Consider the following 22101-nt stretch of genomic DNA (forward strand, 5'->3'; position numbering starts at 1 on the left):
TTTGGTTCATAGATGTGAATATTTGCTGTTTTCTATCAAACATAACTGGTTTCTCCCAGGAGGCTACTGTGACTTTAGTGTATACTTTACTGCCATATTTGATGTTAAACCTTTAATCCTATCAGGTCTGTTTCAGACTGCCTGCGTGTTGGCTGCTTGTCGCTGTTGTCACAGCCCTGTCTTTCTTCACAAGTTTACCTCAATTTACCTCCATACAAGTGATTTAATTCACTGTATAACTCAGCAGGTAAAAATTTCAGAATAAAAGTGCAAACAGGGTGAGCGATGTTTCTGCATTTCAATGCCAAACAAGACTTTTACTTTGAAAGTACAAACTAGAAATGTAATCGTATCGTGTTTATCTTCCCTGTGACATGAAAATAAAAAGCTCAAAAGTTTAAAGAACAACTTCATAAGGCCAATGCTTTACATCTTACAGTCTTCAGCAAGGTCCTCATATTCTACTGATGTACACATAAATATCTGCTGAAACTAGGGATGCATGCAGTCAGTTCATCAAATTAGCTGGCACAAGCTTTACATGAGCTTTCCCCAACACTTTGCCTGACATAAACATTAGCGGTTAGCATGCCATAGGAACAGCTCAGTATACTAGCTTTTTTTAAACAAGACAATTAAAGTGAGGTTATATGTAGGCTGTTGAGGGTTACACTCATATACAACTACTCAACTGAAGTATTAAGTTACCACATTAAGCACCATATCGATCTGCAAAGATGATCGAAAACTGGCTAAGCTAACTGCTAACTTTAGCCATGCTCAACTTAGCATAGCGGGCTCACATCATACACCCACTGACCCTGTGATTACTTTGACTGTTTTCTTAATATTTTCTCCTCTTAAGATTAGTCGATTAAATGCAATATAAATGAGTGTTTAGGGAACTTCCTTCCTTGCTAAAACAAGGTAAATAGGGCTGTCTATTTATTATGTCTGCTCTGTTTTGGCCAAGAGATGCCCAACTCATGAAAAAAATAGGAAATAATATGCTCACACAGGCAGTCTGAAAGCTCTGACCCTTCCACGTGCATGCTGAAATCAAAATCAGGCAGTGACACAGCCATCATGCAGATTCCATGCACCCAGTTTGAATCAGCTATAACCTGCCATTTAAACAGCAGCATTAAACTTAAAAGTAACCAGATACACAACTAGTTCCCACAAAAAGTAGTGGGGTTACATCACTTGGCAACATGTCACTCCCAACACAGTTAATGTGATTGATAGCTCCAAGTGATGTCACTCGAGTTAGCTTTTATAATATTTGAATCTTGGTCTCTGGGTTGTTACATTTTGTTGCCTGTTTCTGTCTCTATGAAAAGTTAGCTTCTGTTATTAGCCACTACAGCTTGAAAAGCTTAAATATACACATCAGTAATACTGCATTGTGGGTAATGTGTGCAGAAAGATTTTAATCAATTTAGTTCAGTGAATATCTATGATGCTTTATCTTTCCTGATCTTGTTTTGAAGGCCAAAAAATGTTGGCCTTGTTCCAGTTCTTATAACAACCACTGGGAGCATGAATCGGCAAAAAAACAAAACAAAACAAATCAAAACATAACAGCTGAGGTATACATGAGAGGCCATTAGTGGTGTGACTTTGTCCTGAATCAACAAGCATGAGCATAAACACTTCCATCTTCAGAGTGGTGAGATGTAAAGACAAAAATCAATAACAAATGTTTTGGTGGACTGACAGCTGAGTTGACATTGCTTCAACTACAGAGAGAGTAGACATCAAGAAAAGCTGACTTGTAAAAAGCAGAAAAAACAGAACTTCAGGGTCTACCATTGTTGTTGTTGTAGTCTAAATACTCCCAGATACAGACAGGAGTTCAAGATCACGTGTGTGAGGTCTCCTTTTTCAAAGAAGCAGCGTATTGCACTTTTTTTTAATTTTCAGGTTAAAATGGGTGAAAATTTATTTTAGTGGGCCTTAATTACCTATTGATTTAATAGCAATAAGCGGCAATCATCTAGTATTCTAGCAGTGGTAATTATCTTGTAAAACGATGATAACATGGAAATTTTATTATATTCAGGAAGTATATACCTAGGAATTATGTAGTAATTATCATTTTTTTCCTTGTAATATTGTGGCAATTGTCTGGTAATTAGGTGGTAATTTGACTCAACCACTGCCTTCATTGTGACCACTCTAAGAAATTGTTTAGCTGACTTGACAGCTTTAGAACACATTTTAAGTTGGAAGGTATGTTATTAGTTATGTATGGATAAGTTTCTTCTTCATTACCTGGGAATTATCAAGCAACTTACAAAGAAAAAGATCATCTTATTTTAAATAAATTCCTTGGTAAAACATAACCTAGTTGGCAGAAACTGCCACAATATTACAAGGTCCAGGGTTAGGGTAAAATACCACCTGATAAACAGACAATTGCCACGGTATTACAAATTGGGGTTATGATGTAATACAGCCTCAAAACCAGAGAATTGCCAATTATTACAAATTAGGGTTATGGTGTAATACAGCCTCAATACCAAAGAACTGCCACAATATTACAGGGGTCAGGGTTAGGGTAAAACACCACCTGATTATCAGAGAATTGCCATAATATTACAAGGTATTTACTGGGTAATAATTCCTTAATATTGCTGAGTTATTACTTGGTAAAATGCCAGGGTAATTACCACATTATTCTTGAGAGATTATTGATAGTTGCCACTTATTAGTATAAAATTACTAGGTAATTAGGGACCACTAAAATAAAGTTGTTACGTAAAAGTGGCCCATGGTCTTAAAAAAAAAAAAAGCCTGCAAGCTTAGGTAAGGAGCTTGATTTGTACTCTACTGTAGCTGGGAAAATCAGTCAGAAACAAGCTTTTAAGAATGAATCAGTTTACATGCTTGGTTTGACCCAGGGGCTTTTGGTTCCTCGGGGGGCTGACACGCCGTAAATAGTTGCCCACTTTGTACAGTCAGGCATTCAGCCACACTCTAACACACAAATTCAAACACTCACACTGCAAAAATATTTACATCAAGCTCTGAAAAAAATATTCCTGGCTTTATATCACTTCTGCAGAAGAAAAAGCCATCACTATCTGTACATATGGGGGGACACCACAAAGCAAGCACAGCTAACCCAGGTGTGTTTTCTGAGTGGGCAAGCTCAACAAAGTAATGAGTTAAATTTAGAGAGATTGGGTACCATGAAGCTGGTTATGAACTTTATCCATCAAGTCAGGCTCACAGTGTCATTTGACGCCTCTTCTGCTTGAAAAAGAAGGAACTCTAGCTGTCTACTTCTGTCAGATAAAAGTAAAATTAACACATTTATTGATATATTGCTTTACAATCCAATGAGCCATTGATGGATCTTCTTTTAATTCTGATGGTACACAATACACAGTAAAAGTACTAAACTTAACAAGAATGTACACCTGAGTTAAGCAGAATAATCAGGAATTATAACTGGGTCTGAAAGCATGTCACTTCATGAAAATTATGTGGAAATAGTCAGTTCTTTAGTTGTAAAACCAGCCATGTTAACCACACTTCTGAGGATGATGGGCCCAAATATGAAATGTCTTAAGATGTTGTCTTCACCAGCTAAAATTAAATCAAATGCATTAAAATTTGGGGGAGGTATACAGAAAGTTGCTGTAACTTCAACATTATGATTCCTGAAGTTTCTATTTATATCATTTTAACCTGAAGACCTGTGAAAAGAGAGAAAATTCCCAGGAAATGCACACAAAATCTGATATTTTATGGCCACTTTTGATCCCTAATTTTCAACATAACCTGGCACAGAACAGGCGGTCAGACTCAGTTGCCGTGGTGACCTAACCAGGTTAAAAGAGAGCAAGCTTTTGGACAAAGAAAACCCTGACTTTAGGGCCAAATTATCCTCTAATCCTGCTTTGTGGTACACCCCCCTGGACATGAACTGGTCCTACATTGCCTTTAAAGGTGTATTTGCTCTTGGTTTAATAGTGGCAGCCATCACAAACACATTTCTAATTTAAAAAATGAGACGTTATACAGTAAAATTTGAGCAAGAAGTAATTCAACCTGTAAATAAAATGCTCAGTGCAATTTATACCATCCAGTGGGTTTCATACTTTGATTTGAAAGTATTTTAGTCTTTTTTTAATATAATGAGAACTAAAAAGGAGAAACAATTATTCTTCTTTCGATGCTGAAAGGGGAAAGCCACTCAGGCTCCATTGTTTCATTATTTCAAAGTCAGATTCAGACTTGTTGTTGCACAAGTTAAGACAAACTTCATCTGCAATAAAATAAATTCGAAGAAAAGGGAAGTAAGAAAGGTCTGACTAAGTCACAAGTCTGAGGACTAAAAGTCAACTGCACTCCCACTCAGACTTAGACTCAGACTCAGACTCAGACCACTCAGAATACTCACAAAAGACAATTTACCACTTCAGGTATACTTTGTCATCAAATTTAGACTAAACAGCAAACGTACCTAAGAATGACTGAAGTGATTTATGTTAATACTGTTTAAAAAAGATGTAACTGTGTAGTGTCTCTTCAGCAGAAGTAGGTCAGTTTCTTCGCCTACACAGATGTTTCTGACTGAAGCTTCATGACAAACTTGTGGCTTTTGGGGTCGATAAACTCCTCGCTCAGACGTAGGAAGGGGAGGGGCGTCACTGTGACCACCAGAGAGAAGTCAAGGCGTCTGAGGGAAAACACTTGGCCCTGTCTCAGAGAAGACGTCACTGGTTCCTCGCTCACTAGTGTCCACTGGCGCCCCCTGCTGGTGTCGAGGTACTGGAGGGTAGGACCAGGGCTTAGGTAACGCTCAAGGAATGCCTGAAAGAACACGCAGATAAAGTACGTGCAGATGGGTTTGAATGTGCAGTTAGGATGTCGGTTAAAGTTTCTGCTTTATTATTACACTTAATTTTACTAAGCATTTATGTACTTCTGTAACATGATGCTCTTTATCTTTTAGTGTTTTTTTTAAACTCGTATCATCTTAGAAATTAGCTGTTTATAAATAAGTTTGGCTCAACTTGTCTGAAGATTTAATGTGCCAACAGGGAAAAAATTCAATATGACTTTAGATTTCAAATTTCAGTTGTTTTTTTTTAGTTGTTTAGATGCTGTGCTATAAGTATAAAAAGTAACAAACAGGTTCATGGCAAGGGTAGTTCTTTTGATGAAAAAAAGAGGATACAAGCCAAAAAAAAAATCCTTTTAGAAGGTTCACGGTACACAGACATGTCTGAGTAAAAATGACCAAACTAAGGCCACGGATAAAACAAACTGACCGGACATAATGTTTAACATTGATTTGAAACCGTTATTCCCTTCAATAAATGAGACTTTTCCTCACATTTTACACCAGCTAGCTAAAGCCTGTATACCATCTCAAGAAAGTTCTTTAAATGGTTTGGGAAAAAAAGGCAAAAAATCTGGGAAATGAGAATAAAGTTTCTCTATATGCAGATGACATACTGCTTTTCATTTAAGTGCTCAAAATTACAAAATTAGAAAAGATGATTTAATTAAAACTACAGTGCCTATAAAAATATTCACCCCCTTGGATGTTGGATCATTCTAGTGATTTTATAAATCCATCATGGCCAATATAATTTGGCTTTGTTGACCAAAATAACAAACCTCTTAAATGCAGTGTTAATTTAGTCAACCAAAACTATGACTAAAAATGTTCGTTGACTGCCTTTTCTTCCATGACAAAAACTAAACAAAGACTAACAAAAATAGATCTGTGATGACTAAAACTGACAAAAATGTCAAACTCATTTTGGGTCAGGGGCTGAATTTGCTCCAATGAGACGTCCTGTTGGCTGGGGAATTTTTTAGCAACATCAGTATGACAAAAGCTGACGTAAAGGCTGCTGTAATGTTTACAGAGAGAAATTATCCAATATTAGATGCAGCCACCATTTTGATGAGTGCTGCATGTTTGCACACTAAAGGGTAAATTAGCTACTTTAGAAAGAGAATTTACCTGCAGGTAATCTAAACAGGTGAGGCAAAAATATGCTGTCCCAGTAACATGTGAACGTTTTTACAGATTTGAACATTTTTATGATCCACTGATGATAAATTTACAAGACTGTAATATTCATAATAAATATACATTTAACATGACTGTTTATGGATTTAAAACAGCAACCTGTCGTCCACGATGCCTGATCTGACCCTTATTTTACTGGGCCTGGGAACAGTGCACAGAGTCCAACGAGACGAGAGAGAGAGAGAGAGAGCTGGGGAGGCACAGAGAGATGGAGACAGAGACGAGGATCTTGCAGAGATTCATCGCACTTCTGCACTATTACTGCTTAAAGAGATACAAACCCTCACCTGCTGAGTAAAAACTTGACTTTTAAGCACATGCCTGAGCCCCTAGAGTAGTTCTTCTACTGGCTTTGACATTTGTTAAGGCCCTTGTGCAAGAAACTAGTCAGAGGTGTGGACAGGACAAGACTCACTGAGAGAGCAGAGGTGATGCTGCAGCTGTGCTCTGCCGTGCGTCTTTTTATGATGTTCCTCCCTGCTCTGAATGCTAAACTATGAATAATTTTCTTTGACCTGGGGAGTGGCAAAAACATAAGTGAGCTATAATTGTAGGGAAAAAAACCTAGGCAAATTCTTGATGCCCCCCTTATGGACGAGGCCCCAGGCAATTAGGCCTACCTTTGCCTAATGGTAAAACCGGCTATGATCACAGCTCAGGTCAGAGGAAGTGTTCCTATTGGCAGCTGTAGCAGGTGTGCTTCCTCCTCTCAGCTCAGTGAGAAGTTGATACAATGGCAGACTAAAGTGTATTCTTGCCTGTAATCTGGCCATTGATTTCTGTGGAAAAGCGGAGAAAAATCACTCCACGAGAGCTTTGCCACCATTAGTATTCGATTCAGTGGACATGCTCATCCGCGAGGAGGTATATGAGAAGAGGGGTGGAGCTATGGAGCTCAAACCCAGAGAAGAACAAGAAGGGAGGGGGAGTAGAGTTGATTCTACACAGCTCTCATTGAATGTTACATACTCAAGCTTTAAAGAGTGTAAGTCAGGGGATGGGTATTTCCAAGGCACCAAAATTGTACTTTTTGGCCATCAGACAAGACATTATGTTTGACAGACACCAAACACTGCACATCACCACAAACACACCATCCCCACCGAGAAGCACGGTGGTGGCAGCATCATGTTGTGGGGATGCTTCTTGGCAGTTGGCCCTGGTTGGCTTGTAAAGGTAGAGGGTAAAATGAAAGCTGCAAATTTATAGGAGGACAATCTTATTTTTCCTGGTTTTAAGGTGAATGTTCCAGAGTGGCCGAGTCAAAGCCCACACCCTAATCCAACAGAGAATTTGTGGCTGGACTTTAAAAGGGCTGTTCACGAATGGTCCCTGTGCAACCTGACAGAACTTGAGCAGATTTGCCAAGACTAAGATTGCAATGTCCAGATGTGCAAGCCTGATTGTGACCTTTCCACACATATCCTTTTATTGTAATTTTTTAGGTCAAAAAAGCCAAAATATACTGACCATCCTTGATTTATATAATTGATAAAAGGGAAAAAGACCCAAGGGGATGAACACTTTCTATAGGCAGTGTAAAATGTCTTTTTTATATGAAATATAAACTATAAAAGTCACAGTATCAGATCTAATCAAATTGAAAGCATTTGAGTTTAAAATACCATACAGGAAATAAACTAAATAAAGGCATACGCATACTCCTTACCTTGGGGGTCATGTTATGAGAGATGCAAAACTGCAGGTGGTTAATGATGCTCTCCATGCTGTGGTAGGACTGCTGCCTGGTGGCGCGGAGGTACTTCTGCATGGCCCTCGCCATGGGGGCGAAGATTGCCTGGGCTGCCTCCCTGGGGTCCATCAGCTCCCGTGGGTGTTTTGGGGAAGACACAATTGCTTCTTCATCCTGGTGACGCTTGATGTGGGTGAAGGCTTCCTCTACTGCCACCACCAGCCTGGGAGAAGAAATTGTAAAATTCAAATGTTCTCAAATACAATTCAAATCTTTATTTGTGAGTGTTCCTTGGCAGATTCGTTCTTGCCTGGCCTTGCGTTTGCGGATCCTCCGCTCCAACTCTGCCTCTTCGTAGTAGTACTCGTTGTGGGAGTTATCTCTTCTCCGAGCAGCCGCTGCGATCATGGATCTGGATTGACCTGTGGAATTATTGGTGCTGTTCTCTGTAGATGGAAACAGAGGGTTTAAGAAAACAGTTAATAAAACTGAACATTCAGAGCATGTGCTCCATTTTTAACTCTTTCACAAACCTTAGTACATAATCCAGCTTAAACTTTGGTTACAGATATCACAGTCAGGTATGCACATAAATGCTTTGCAATATCTTATATTTGCATGCTTAATGTTGTTCTCACTAAATTAAACTAGAATAGTGTTTAATGTGAGTAAATGTGTCCTTTATTCCCTTGAATACATTTTATATGTTCACGTTAGGAACTTTGCACATGCAAGCGGCCTGAATGGAAATGGAGATGTAGAAAATTTCCTTTTACCTTCTCCCAGACTGTAGACTTTGAATGCAGACATGTTCTTGGAGAGGATGGACTTGGGCAGGTTAAAAAGAGCAGGGTTATAGACCGGGAAGTCACTGTAGTACTGGTCCAAAACCCAAACTGCTGCACGCTGAATGCTGTGTTCACAAAAAAAAGAAGAAGAGAAATAAATGTCTTTCTATGAACTAGAACTTTTCAAAACAAGAAACTGTTATTGTTAGTATAAAATTTGACAATCTGGCAGATTTAGCACCACTTTTAACGTTTGGAGGAAGTGGTGAACAACCACTGGGCTGCATTCACAAGAAAAAACAATCAGGAAATAAGGCAAACTTCTTAGAAAAGCAACTGTTCTTTGGTAATGCTCCCAAGGCAACATACGATCACTGTGCTTAGGAAAGCATTAAGGACCCTTGGTGCAAAGTTATCAATTTTAAGTCATGTTGACATGTGTGTATCAGGTATAACATACCAGTATTTGGATTTCAGGCAGCATTACAATCAGCATTAAAAGTACCAGCCTTTGCTGGTCAACATATAATATCTGATGTCATTTGGACTGCCCATTAAGTTCCTTTAATGGATGTACTATTCATTAAAAGTAGGGCTGAAAGTAAATTGAAAATTTAGATCTTTATCATGATGAGCTGTTATCAAAACCACATTGCAGAAATCTGAATTCATCATAATACTTAATTGATGATTTCATTTATTAAGGGAAAAGAAGGCAAACCTACCTGGCCCTATGTAAAAAATTAATGAACCCCCAAACCTAATAACTGGTCATGGCAACCTTGACGCCAACAACTGCAAGTAAGCGTTTGTGATAATTAGCAATGAGTCTTGCACATGGCTGTGGAGGAATTTTATTTCTTTAAATTTTTCTAGTCTTCTTTGCAGAATTGTTTTATTTCAGGCACACTGGCGGATTTTCCAGCATGAACTGCCTGTTTGAGGTTATGCTATAGCATCTCAATCCGATTTCAGTCTGGACTTTTACTAGGCCATTCCAAAATCTTCTTTTTGCTTTTTAAGCCATTCAGAGGTGGACTTGCTGGTGTGTTCAGGATCATGTGCTTGAGCTTGAAGTCAAGAACTAATTGCCAGACTTTCTCCTTCAGGATTCACTGGTAGACAGCGGATTTCATTGTTCCATCAATCACGGCAAGTTGTTCAGGTCCTGAAGCAGCAAAGCAGCCCCAGACCATCACATTACCACCTTCATGTCTGACTGTTGGTATAATGTTCCTTTATGAAATGCTGTGTTAGTTTTACACCAGATGTAGGAGGATGCACATCTTTCAAATGTTCAACTTTTGTCTCATCAGTCCATAGAATATTTCCTTAAAAGTCTTGGAGATCAGAAATGGCCTTGGAACACACACTCTCTCTCTTATTGTCAAACTATGAACACCTAATTTAACCTTAAATAGGTTAAATGAGGCCTGCAGTTCAGATGTTGTTCTGGGTTCTTTTATGACCTCCTGGTTGAGTCCTCGATGCACTCTTGGAGTAAGGGTAGACCGGCCACTCCTGGGAAGGTTTACCACTGTTCAAAGTTTTCTCCATTTGTAGACAGTGGCTCTCACCGTGGTTGGCTGGAGTCCCAAAGTCTTCGAAATAGCTTTGTATTACTTTTTTACATAGCACCAGGTACATTTGGATTACTTTTTCCTCAATAAATGAAAACATCTTCAAAAAACTGTATTTTGTATTTACTTCGGTTTTCTTCATCTTCTACTGTCTATAGTTCGAATGAAACAATTAAGTGGGACAGGTATGCAAAAAAATAATCAATCAGGAGGGAGGAAAATACTTTTTCGCACCTTTTTTGTGGCGTAAATGGTTGATATAATTTCTAATGTGTAACATCCTATGACAAATCCTGATCTGAAAAGCTTAAATCAATAGAAAAAGTGTTCAATAACTGAAAAATGTTCCTGTCTTTTCACGCTCATACCTGAGACATCCCACATTGTAGAAGCGACTGGCGCCATCAGCAGTCCTCACCACCTTTAGACAGAATTCAGGCTGCAGATGTCGGACCTCCAGCAGCACCAGAGCCAGGTACTGAATGAACAACAACGCATCCACAAGAGAGGCTGCATATCCCACAATCCCCCTGTAGTCCGTCTCCTTGGAGTCCAGCACCCGCACCCCATAGAAGAGCCAGTAAGACGCCACGAAGAGGAAGACTAGCGCCAGCAGCAGACAGCGGAAGATGAAGAAACGTGGCAGGGTGGCTCTTTGCGGGCGTAGAAACAGCGCCCAGGTGGAGATGAGGAGAATAAGGAGCTTAAAGGCTAGAGAAATGTAAAGGCCTTCACACGGTGTACCACAGGGTTCGAGCGTGTCCCGCCACAGAAGCTGTGGGAGAGCTAGGAAGGCCAGGGGAGTGAGCAGAGCAAAGAGACCCAAGATGGCGCCTAATACTGGGCTGAGGTAACGGCGGCAGTCTAATGGTGAAGAGTCTTCAAGATCCTTCCTGATCTGTGTCAAGTCTTCATTGGAGACACTGTCCACGGAGGTGCCTGTGACCACAGTGGTCGTCTCGCCCCAGTTGTCATCCTGAAGAGAGAGGATCGCATGGGGATGAAACAATCATTTTTACGATAAAGTGCCAAATAATGAATATTACCATCTAAACTATTGAACTATACCTCAACCATTATATATATTATTTACAAGGAGTGCACATTAATCCTCCAGAGAGCAAGAATTCAGCCACAATGGCACGAAAAACCTTACCAGGCAGAAGATTTTTTCAGTATTATAACAACTGAGACCAATAGATGCAAAGTCATTGAAAGCAGAAATTTGGCTAGAACAACACATAATTCTGTATAAAACTGTAAGGTGATGATTAAAACAGTTTGACCCTGACCCTGTCGTCTCCTCTTGTGGATTCTGCGTCCATAAGTGGCTCTCCAGGAGCCTGGATCGTCACCGATTTGTCCCCACGTAAGTTGATATCACGGCTCTTTGAGCGATGTCTGTCCCTCCTCTCCCTGGAGAAAAGAGTGTACAAGTCAGAGACAAAGTGTTCTGCCCATATATAGAATTCTGTTTATATATACCGGACAGTGCAGAACTTTCAGGCGTGTTTAGGTCAAAAGTTGAAGCTGAAGAAAGGGGAGCAAATGGCCTGAGGGCACTATCAGGTGGGAAGGAGGATCGATACAACCCCTGTCAGGCTCCGGATGTCCTTGCATATTACCAGGGACATGCAAAAAAATAAAAAGGCCACCACTTTAGGGCAGAGTAAGGGGAGGTTCTGGTGAGTGAGCATGCCCTGGGGTACCGTCCAGGTGGGTAGTAGGGCTCTCAAGACCCCCTTGGTTGCGCTGTGGATGTCCCAAGGATCCGAGAACTGCAAAGGGTCTTTTGGTGTTTTACCAGGAATGAAAAGGCCCGGACAAAAGAGATGCTGTCGAGTTTGGCCTTGGCTGCCAAGTGACACCCATGTTTGTCCACTTTTGGGGTCCACCGATTATCAGCCTGGCTGATTACTGAAGCTGATATTTGGCCGATTATCAGTATTGGCTAGGGGTGTGTATTAGCAAGAATCTGGTGATGCGATACGTACCCGGTACAGGCGTGACGATACTGATACACTGTGGTACTGTGAGCAAGGTGATACATTGCAATATTTCTGTAATTCTATTTACATATACAAACACACATACACACATATATATACACACACACACACACACACACACACACAAATATATACAGAGAGAGAGAGAAAGAGAGAGAGAGAGAGAGAGAGAGAGAGAGAGAGAGAGAGAGAGAGAGAAAGAGAAGGGAGGGCGGCCAGAGTCAATGTCGACACATTTGACACATACATGTGTTGCTCAGCAGCCAAGGTCGAGCTTAACAGCATTTCTTTTGTCAGGGCCTTTGCACCCCTGGTAATACGCCCAGCAACCACCAACAGTTTTCAGGTGCTCAGAACATACACACGACAACCAGGGGGTTGTGGCAACCCCTCTACCTGCCCTAACAGTACTCTAGGCTATGTTTAAGCACCACATCTACCCATAACTCCGCCCTTAAGCTGTGGTTTTGTTTTGTTTTCTTCAGATTATTTTCCCATGCCCTTGGTTATGTACAAAGACATCCAGAGCATGACCTGGACTGTGTCAATCCTCCTTCCCCCCAGATGGGGCCCTCAGGTGGGCGTATGCCATTACAGCCTTACTTCAGCCTCAAATTTCATCCCAAACATGCCTAAAACGTAAACACACACACACACACACACACACACACACACATATATATATATATATATATATATATATATATATATATATATATATATATATATATATATACTGCATATAGTGGGCTAAGCAGAGGAGGAGAGGGAAGGGTCAAATGCCTGCCACCAACTGGCCGTCAGGGGGTGAAATTAAACCACAAACTATCGTACTAACACAGTAAATTATTCATTTATAAACTATCGATACTGCATTTCAAAATATTCATACAGTATAGCTCCATGAAATATCACCATATTTCAGTGTATCGATATTGTATTTTCTAACCCCCCTAGTATTGGCGTTTTATTTTACAGATAATAGATAAACTTTATGGATCAAAAAGTGCTCTACTTTGGTTCCACTGCAAAGTGTGTCTTCCACTCTGGTTTTATATTCACTCTCCACGGTCTCACCAAATGTCATCTACAAGTCAATCTGATTGGCTAGATGTCATTAGTACAAGCCAATCAACACTTAAGCCTGGGTGCCACTGACACAGTAAGTTTGTCGTATCATTTCCTATTTTCCTGCTGCTATGGTGTTGCTCTGTGCCGTTTCCCATGCAGATGGGCATTGGGATATATTGTTTATTTTTCTACTCTTTTTATCATGCTATTTTACTTTTGCCAAGCACATTTTGTACATCATGATAAATGCATATTGGTTTCAAAACATCAGTCATCAGTCTCATGGACAACTAAAAATCTGTCTCTAGATAAAACAATATTGGTCCACCTTAGCTGACATGTGCTGAGCTTGACTGGTTTTTACCAGCCACTTTCTTTAATCTGGCTGTATAAAGTAGAGATATATGACATTATAATCAAGGCTTATAGTATTTAAGTAATAGCATAGTATTGTCTTATCTGTCTAGACTTGACTAGTTTGAGGTTTTAAAAGTGTCCTTTGTAACAACGTTCTCTAAGGCTGATTTGACTTTAAATAAACCTCAACCAAGACTCAAGACGATGAACTCATTTTAAAGTACATGAGCTTATATGGTGAGAACTATGGCCATGCTCTAAAAAGCAAATGAACAATTAAAAACCTGTGATTCAAAATTCTTCATATTTCTCGGTCACTTATCACTCTGTTGCAATGCATTTATTTACCAGTCGCCATAGCTGGTAGGCTGAGTAAATTAACCTACCATTGCACAAAAACACCAGCATCCGGCAGGTGGCAGTTGTTAATTTAAAACCCTGATGTGAAGTGTGAAAACAATGCTGCAACTCTTAATCCCCTGTAATAGTCCATATCCCTCTATTAAGACTCAAAGAATTTTGTTTAAGGATTAAATGAAACACTCTTACAGACACATTTGCTGTGCTTGCACCTGCATGCAGGTAAGTGCTTGGTCTGACCTGCTTCTTGTATAATGTTTTTTTCTAAATTCTAGCAGTGATATCTTGGGAAAATTTTGAGAAGGTTTAGCTAATGGTATTAAAAAAGTTATATCATACAATCCTACTCAGGACCCACCACCACCTCTTTCATGAGAAATTGTGACCTGAATTCTTTCAAAATTTTCAACCAACAAATTTATTTGATGAGATCGGAACTTCGGTGCAACCAAACCTATGACTGAACAATGACACAGGACAGAACAAACATGTTAAAAAAAACATTACAGAAGCCCAGGGAAGACATGTATGCTACGTTTTTACTCTGCTTGTCATGATAGCATGTCAATATTGGTTGTTATTGTCATGGCAAAATGGAGTACAATAAAATATCTTGCTGAAAGTCAGCTTAGAACTTCCGTACATAAGATGCTCTGCCACAAGTTATTTTTCCTGGTACATTCACAACCCATTAAAACAGCACTGTCACCCAGTTTTGGGTTCTGTCTGACTCACCAGCTGAGAACCATAGGTCTATATTAAATCCTACAAATATCTACAAAGTGAAATAAAAACAAATTCTACACAAATTCAAGAAAAAGTAACAGCATTATCTCTGTGATTTTACCTTATCTTTATAGCATGATAAATGACAGTAAGTCAAAGGTCTTTAAGTTTTTGTCTGATGATTTGGTCCTTAAGATGATCAGTTTCAGCTCTGACCTCATTTATGCTGAGCAGCTGCTTTCAAAATAGCCTGCATTGATACTGATGATGAGAGCTATCATCCAGTTTGTATTAGTAAGCATATGTGATCATACCTGTGTTTACGGGAGCTCCTTGAGTGGGACGACTTGTAAGAGTAACCCGAGTACATCGAATCGTTATCCATGTCTGAGGCTGGCGGTGGGCGGGCTTTCCAAGCCCCTGCTGCCCCCGAACCGCCGCCTTTCTCCCACACCACGCCCAGCTGGCTCTTGCGCTCGCTGATGGACTTGGAGGAGAGGGGCAGAGGGAGGCGCAGCAAGTCCACTTTACTCCTGAGGGAATCTATTTTGGAGGCCTGGGAAAAGAGGAAGACGGGATTAGAAAGAAGAAGACAAATGACAGAAACAGTGTGCTGGGAAAAGGCAAGAAAAGTAAGAGAGAGGAGAGGGGCAGATAATTTGTCATATCAGACAGGAGTGAAGGCACAGTGGAGGGAAATGCACCAAGAAACCTTGACAAGAAGAGAGACAGTATTGTTGCTCTGCTGGCACTGTGCGGTGTGTGAAAGCATCTCTGTGTGTGCTCTCAGTCACACAGGACATGGCTGAGCCCATTCTCTCTTTTTCAGGGAGTTTTTATGAGCCAACTCAAGTGATTTGGACCTGAGCATGCTCTCAACCAATAAAGGGCAATTGCGCCAAGTTCTATTCCTGGCTGCAAGTCTCCTGTGTGCAAGACATGCAAAGGGTGGAGGCATCACAGCAGCTCATAATGTTCCAGTTTCAAACCTGAGAGGTTGAAGAAATTTAGCACGATGTCAGGGACCAAGCAGAATTTAATATTTAGAGAAATAAAGAGAATATGATTTTTCTCTTAGTGCTTATTATGCGTTGGTCTGTTTTGGGTCCATGTGTGATACATACTCGCCCAGACGCCACATTCCTTAACTGTCCCCTGTGGTCTCCAGGGACAACAGAGCTCAAACTACGACAATGGTGATGAATGGGAGACGAGGGGTGAGAAAAGACAGAGGGGTGGGGGGGCTGTTGTTGGCAAGGGCAACCAGACCATCAACTTTGCACCCCCTTCACAAATCAGAAAACAAACGACACTAATCACTCAAAAGGCTTAGAATGATAAATGATATGACGTGATGTTTCATTATGCTGGAAGCTACATAAACTGTTAGCTATCAAATTAAGTTTTTTCAAACTGAATTTCATTTTAAAGACCGGTTTGGAAAAAAAAAAACCCTCTTAAAACAGCTGTTTTAACATTCAGGAATCATTTTCAAGTCGAGTTCTGTTTCTTGTATATCTCTCTTTGTTGGCTAGAACAGTTAAGCTAGCTTAACAGAAATATTGTTCTTTTAGAGTTTCTTTGTGTTTTTTCCCCCATAAAATACAGAGCCCGTCACTTAAAGTGGCAAAAGAAACACTGTATTAGCTGTTTTGTCACAAGAATGTATGTTTTTCTGATGTTTTTCTACATAAGAAAAGCTGCAGCAAGCTTGTTTGTCGCTAGCTGCAGCTATGCTAGCTTGTCTTGTAGCTAGTTTCTTTTTCTTCTTTGAAGGTTTCATGTAGTTTATTCAAAATTTCCAAGAGCGCATTTTATGTCAAGGTCTTTATCTTTCCAGATCAAACAAAGCTAAAGCTGAAAAAAACAAAGTTTATCCAAAGTCCTTAAACTTAGCAGGGGTTATTAAGTTAGCTTATGGGAGAGTGCACATAGACTTCCAGCGCATGTGGAGCTTTAAATGGATCTGTGCTCTGCAATTACCATCAAAAAATTTCTACATACAATAAGTAAGATCCCTAAACTTCACAAAAAGTTGATTTCATTTTCAGAGTTTGACAGATTTACCAAGCATAGAGGCTATTAATGTTACTCAGTCCTGAAGACCTCCTAGCTAGGATTCACGTAATATCGACCCGATGTCAGTATCGGCAGATATTAGCTTATAAAGGCAAATATCGAATCAACAGATATCAAAATTTTTGATCATATTAACATACAATATTTTGGAATAATATATCCTGATATACGGTTTCCTGTTGGTGCTAGTCAAGAAGTTACACGCTAGCCTAATGTTCTCCACCCTTAGCTTGTTTTTGTTTAGTTTTAATGAGTCAAAGAGGTCTTATAACCGAAAACTGGTTTTCTTAGAGGTCTTCTTCACAAAAAATAAAAAGACAAGTAAAAATAGGAGCAGTTTAAGGTTCAATTGTTCTGTTCAATGCTCTTTGGAGAGGCTAGCTTAGCTGCTAGCTGTGCTATTGCTAACTTTAGTGCAGCAACTGACAAAATCTCCATTCACGTGAATATCTTAAAAAGACACGAGCTTTATTTAAGAAGTAAGGGAGGTAGTCATCCAGGAATGTTTTCAGCTGGTGTGTGTTTTTCAGGTAAAAAAAAAAAAAAAACAAAAAAACTTTACATAGTTTGATTTTGTAGCAGGCGCTTGATTGATGAACAACAGCCAAATCCTTGTATTAAAAAGCCAAATTTGGTTCGAACATAAAGAATCAAAGCTGTATACAAGTCTAAACCTGTTTGTTTTCCACTTCAAGTCTGGTTTTTCCACTGCACAGTACACAGTGTTTTTTTTAAATAGGTACTTTCTGAAAACAGCAGGAGAACAATCAGATGTAATGTAATGTAATAATGAAATTCCTCATGCTGGCAATTTGCACCATAACCTCCTGAGTTCCTCTTCCATATTAGACACCAGTTTACAGTAATGGCTCTCATGTGATGCACACATGACTGACTTCTCAGCTGGGACATCTGCAAGATGAGGGGGAGTACAATGCTTGAATAAAAAAAACACAGAATCCACAATACTTCACACAGAAACACTCTACAAGATCCAACCCTGTATTTTTGATATGCTTACATAGAAATCTTTGCTTTGTTTGGTTTTACACAGCTACTGTGTATAAATTTAAACATACCATCTAGATGTAATGCCTTTGCTTGGGAAATCTTAAACAGGGTATAAGAGAAATAACAGCAACTCAAAACAGGGAAATCTTTGAGGAAAAACCACTGCTGTTTCCAAGAGAGCTGCTTCACAGGTGGAAATTCAGGTTTCCAGCCACAAACGCATCCATGCATGAATGAGGAATAGAGCAACAGCCCCTGGGGTGACAATAAAACATTTAAAAATGTTTTTAAAAGTAGAACACAGTGGGCCTATGTAACATCATCACACCAGGCAGAACACTTTGCTCACTTTCTTGTTAAAAATGGAAATCACACTGACCTGACAGCCCAGATTCTCACGTGGCATGATAACTAAATTTAGATCTTTGCTGCATGCAGGTTGTGCAGATTTTAAAAGTCACTGACAAGCAGGGAGTGGCTGTCAAATCTAATAAACCTACAGCGTTCCTTCAATGATAGTTGGTGTTGGGACTGAGGGAGCTTCATGTAAATAAGTTTTTCAACTAAATGTTGCTGTAGTATTTCTTGTATTTCATTTACATGTACAGCCATGTATATACGTTTCAGGCATATAGGGCGCTAAGGATGCATCATGGGGCCTTAAGTGCCACAACCTGGGGGTGGAGAGAGGATGGGAGAGTCAAGCTCAAAACATGTAAACACACACGTGTCAGTCAGCGACCAAGGTCAAGCTTGACGGCATGTCTTTTGTCCAGGCCTTTTCACCCAGCAATGAAACTGTCGGTGGTTTTTGGGCCTTTGGGACATCCACAGCATGAAAAGGGGCTTGCAGCAACCCTACCACCTGACCAGCAATACCCTTGGCCATGCTTACTCACTACATCCACCCCTTACTCTGTCCTAAAGGTGTAAAGTGCTGTGAAAAGTATTTACCCTCTTCTTGATTCCTTATTTCTTTGTAAATTTGTCACACTTAAATGTTTAAGATTATCAAACTAATTTTAATATTAGACAACGAAAACCAGTGAAAAAAAAAGATGGGAAAAAGTCATTGCCATCTGTAATCTGGAAAAGGTTACAAAGCCATTTTTAGGGCGTCGGAACTCCAGTAAACCACAGTAAGAGCCATTATCCACAAATGGAGAAAACTTGGAACAGAGTGAATCATCCCAGGAGTGGCCGGCCAACCAAAATTTCTCCAGGAGTGCATCAACGACTCATCTAGGAGGTCACAAATGAACCCAAAACAGCATTTAAAGACCTGCAGGCCTCAAATGACTCAGTTAAGGTCTGTGTTCATGACTCAACAGTAAGAAAGAGACTGGGCAAAAATGGCATCCATGGGGGAGTTTCCAAGGCCAAAACCACTGCTGACCAAAAAGAACACAAAAGCTCGTGTCACATTTGACTAAAACATCCTGATGGAATAGATCCTGTGCACTAATGAGACAAAAGTTGAACTTCTTGGAAAGTGTGGGTCCTGTTTCATCTGGCATAAAAATAACAGCATTTCATAAAAAGAACATCATAGTGAGAGTAAAACATGGTGGTGATAGTGTAATGGTCTGGGGCTGCTTCAGGACCTGGATGACTTGCCCTTACTCACAGAAGCATGAATTCTGCTCTCTACCAGAGAATCCTGGAGGAGAATGTCTGGCCATTTGTTCGTGACCCCAAGCTCAAGAGCACTTGGGTTATGCAGCAGGACAATGATCCCAAACACAACAGCAAGTTTACCTCTGAATGAAGGTTTTACAGTGGCCTGGTAAAGGTCCGGACTGATATTTAATTGAGATGCTATGGCCTGACCTCAAACATGCAGGGAAACCCTCATGTGTGGCCGAATTAAAATAATTCTCCAAAAAAGAGTGGGCCAAAATTCCTGAAAGTTTACAATTTACCACAAATGCTTGCTTGCAGGTTTGCCGTCAAGTATGGCACGACCAGTTATTAGGTTTAGGGGGCAAAAACAAATAAATAAAATGAAATCAGGAGGCCAATACTTTTTCACAGCACTGCACCTTTGCAAGTTACCCATGCCATTAGCCCTAATTCACCCTCACAACGATGCTGGCTTTTGAGCTTTATGTTGATAACAATCTGGATGAGCTTTTTTTCTCTTTAGTCCAAAGGACTCTACAAGCATTTTTTCCAAAAACAATCTAAAATGTGGAGTCGTCAGTCTACAGCACACATTTCCACTTAGGGTCAGTCCGATGCACTGGCAATACTCTAATTGATTTAATAAACACTGATGAAAATACTGAAAAACCTGCACAGTCGATGTCCAACTGTCCAAACTAAACTTACTTTTCATCAGTTTTTATCACCAGAGATATATTTTTAGCTAGTTTTAGTCTAGTCTTCAACATAGAAAAAAGGTAGCCAAGAACGTGTTTAGTCATAGTCGATTAAATCAATACTGGCCTATCAACTGTAATCATTTAGAAAAACGATGAAATACTTTGAATAATTACAACATTGCAACATTTACCATGGTTTTCTTGTATACGCTGCAACAAATTGCTTTAAACTGTGATCTCAGATACACCAAAAAAATATAGCTTTTGGGGAGCAGGGGGCCTAGTGGTTTAAGGCGCTCCCCATGTACATAGGCAGCCAGGGTTCAAATCCGGCCTGAGGCCCACCGCATGTCTCTCCCCCACTCTTGACCCTGTTTCCGACTCTATTCACTGTCCTAATAAAGGCACAAAAGTGCCCAAATTAAATCTTAAAAGAAGAAAAATATATATATACATATGAAAACCAGATGGCAGGAAACTTACAATATTACTATGTTGCAATTACGCTGCCAATTAAAACAGATGTGCAGCAGTAAAATCAATGGTAGTGAGACAGAAGGCATATATATCAGATACGGCACAACCCATTTGATGGCACGTTTGCCGTTGAATTTGCAGCTTAGGCTGCCCTCCCCTCTGTAGCATGCCAAACGCCACTTCTCAATCTTGCTGTCACCCTACTTTTTTGGTACATGTGTAGTACTAAGTAACAAAAAATTTCGTTTTGGCAAGTGCAAGCATTGTTGGATTTAAACAACTTTTATGAATCCAATAAATACCTTTAGGTAAAAAGCTTAAAGCATCAAAAAGTCAGTTTGACACATTTACATTGTGGGCCAAATAACATGGCCATGCTGATCCTGCTGCTAACATAAATAAAACCAACTCTGAGTCCATCTGAGACAGTCAATCCCATTGATCACAACGACGAGCCTCTCCCACTGTGATCAATCACACACTGATCGAAAAACACTGACTGTGGGAGGTTTGCACGTGCAGAGTGGAAACAGAAATACTCTCACTACACTGGAAATAATGTGTGCTGCTCATTTTTCCAACAGTTTCTCTACTCTAGAAATGTCTGCAGGAGCTGTGAGATAGTTTTATGTTTAAATAAGATCTATCATCTGAGAACAAGCAAGGTTAGTAGATTTTATTGTTAAATCTAAAGACAGTTGAGAAATAAGTGAGAAATAGTTTTGGTTCGTGTGTTTCCGTTTTGGGGTATTTTGTGGCTCCAGGGGGCCTCCAGGCCTCAGGGTGGCAGTGGGCCAGCGAGGCGTGGTTGCTGCTGCCTCAATACTGACTTTCCAAAAAGCATCCGAGCACACCAGCACACCGCTGGCTTCAGGGTCAAAACTAAATAAACAAACCCATTCAACATGCGTAAAAGTCGAAGATAATCATATACAAAAGAGTTCTGGATCAGCCGCAGCGCTCAGGACAGTTTGGTTTGAAGGAAACGCAGAGTCAGAGATGGAGACAAAGCGGAACACACCCAGGAAGGATGGAAGGATGCCGCTGCGTGCAACAGACAGCAAACTCCACTCACATGCGTGGAAAGAGAAGGAAATCTATCAAACGAGCGTGCCATTTGGCACACTCAATGCGTAAAGGCGCGAAATGGATAAAGTGCGCGGATAAGAGTCATGCAAGATGGTTAAAGTGGTTTTGTGTGCGCAAAACTGATGGGGGAAATCAGTTTTTAGTCAATCAGTGATCGATATTGTTATTTGCCAGCTCATGAGTCCTGACAGGCGATGAAAGCGCGAACAAACCGAGAAATATGACCGGCTTTATCAAAATAAAGTGGTAGAAGATGATAAAACTACATTAAAGCCAAACTGGGCAAGTGTTTCCATACACACACTTAAAGATTTTCACCCTTCATGAGAGTCTTACCTTTCTTCAACAGAGGATAAAGCTGCAGTCCGCTGCACAAAGAGCCCAGCGTTTCCAACTAAAGTGCCGCTGAATGCTCCACATTCACTTTCTCCAAACTCGCATCAGTCCGCTCTGTCCACGCTCATTCATAACCGGAA

The 22101-nt window shown here is 40.1% G+C and overlaps 1 protein-coding gene across 1 annotated transcript; it reads right to left on the bottom strand.

Annotated features, from left to right (window-relative positions):
• Window positions 1–4516: 4516 nt before the first annotated feature.
• LOC121504842 (vang-like protein 2) lies at window positions 4517–22088 on the bottom strand. The gene is made up of 8 exons (XM_041779914.1): window positions 21962–22088; window positions 14960–15201; window positions 11415–11538; window positions 10491–11098; window positions 8531–8667; window positions 8065–8200; window positions 7731–7977; window positions 4517–4827 (listed from the first exon to the last, which is right to left on the bottom strand). The coding sequence occupies exons 2-8, from the start codon at window positions 15028–15030 to the stop codon at window positions 4570–4572; spliced, it is 1581 nt and encodes a 526-aa protein (XP_041635848.1). The 5' UTR covers window positions 15031–15201; window positions 21962–22088; the 3' UTR covers window positions 4517–4569.
• Between the last annotated feature and the right edge of the window lie 13 nt (window positions 22089–22101).

This window comes from Cheilinus undulatus, linkage group 22 (assembly GCF_018320785.1).
Source record: "Cheilinus undulatus linkage group 22, ASM1832078v1, whole genome shotgun sequence".
Classification (NCBI taxonomy): domain Eukaryota; kingdom Metazoa; phylum Chordata; class Actinopteri; order Labriformes; family Labridae; genus Cheilinus; species Cheilinus undulatus.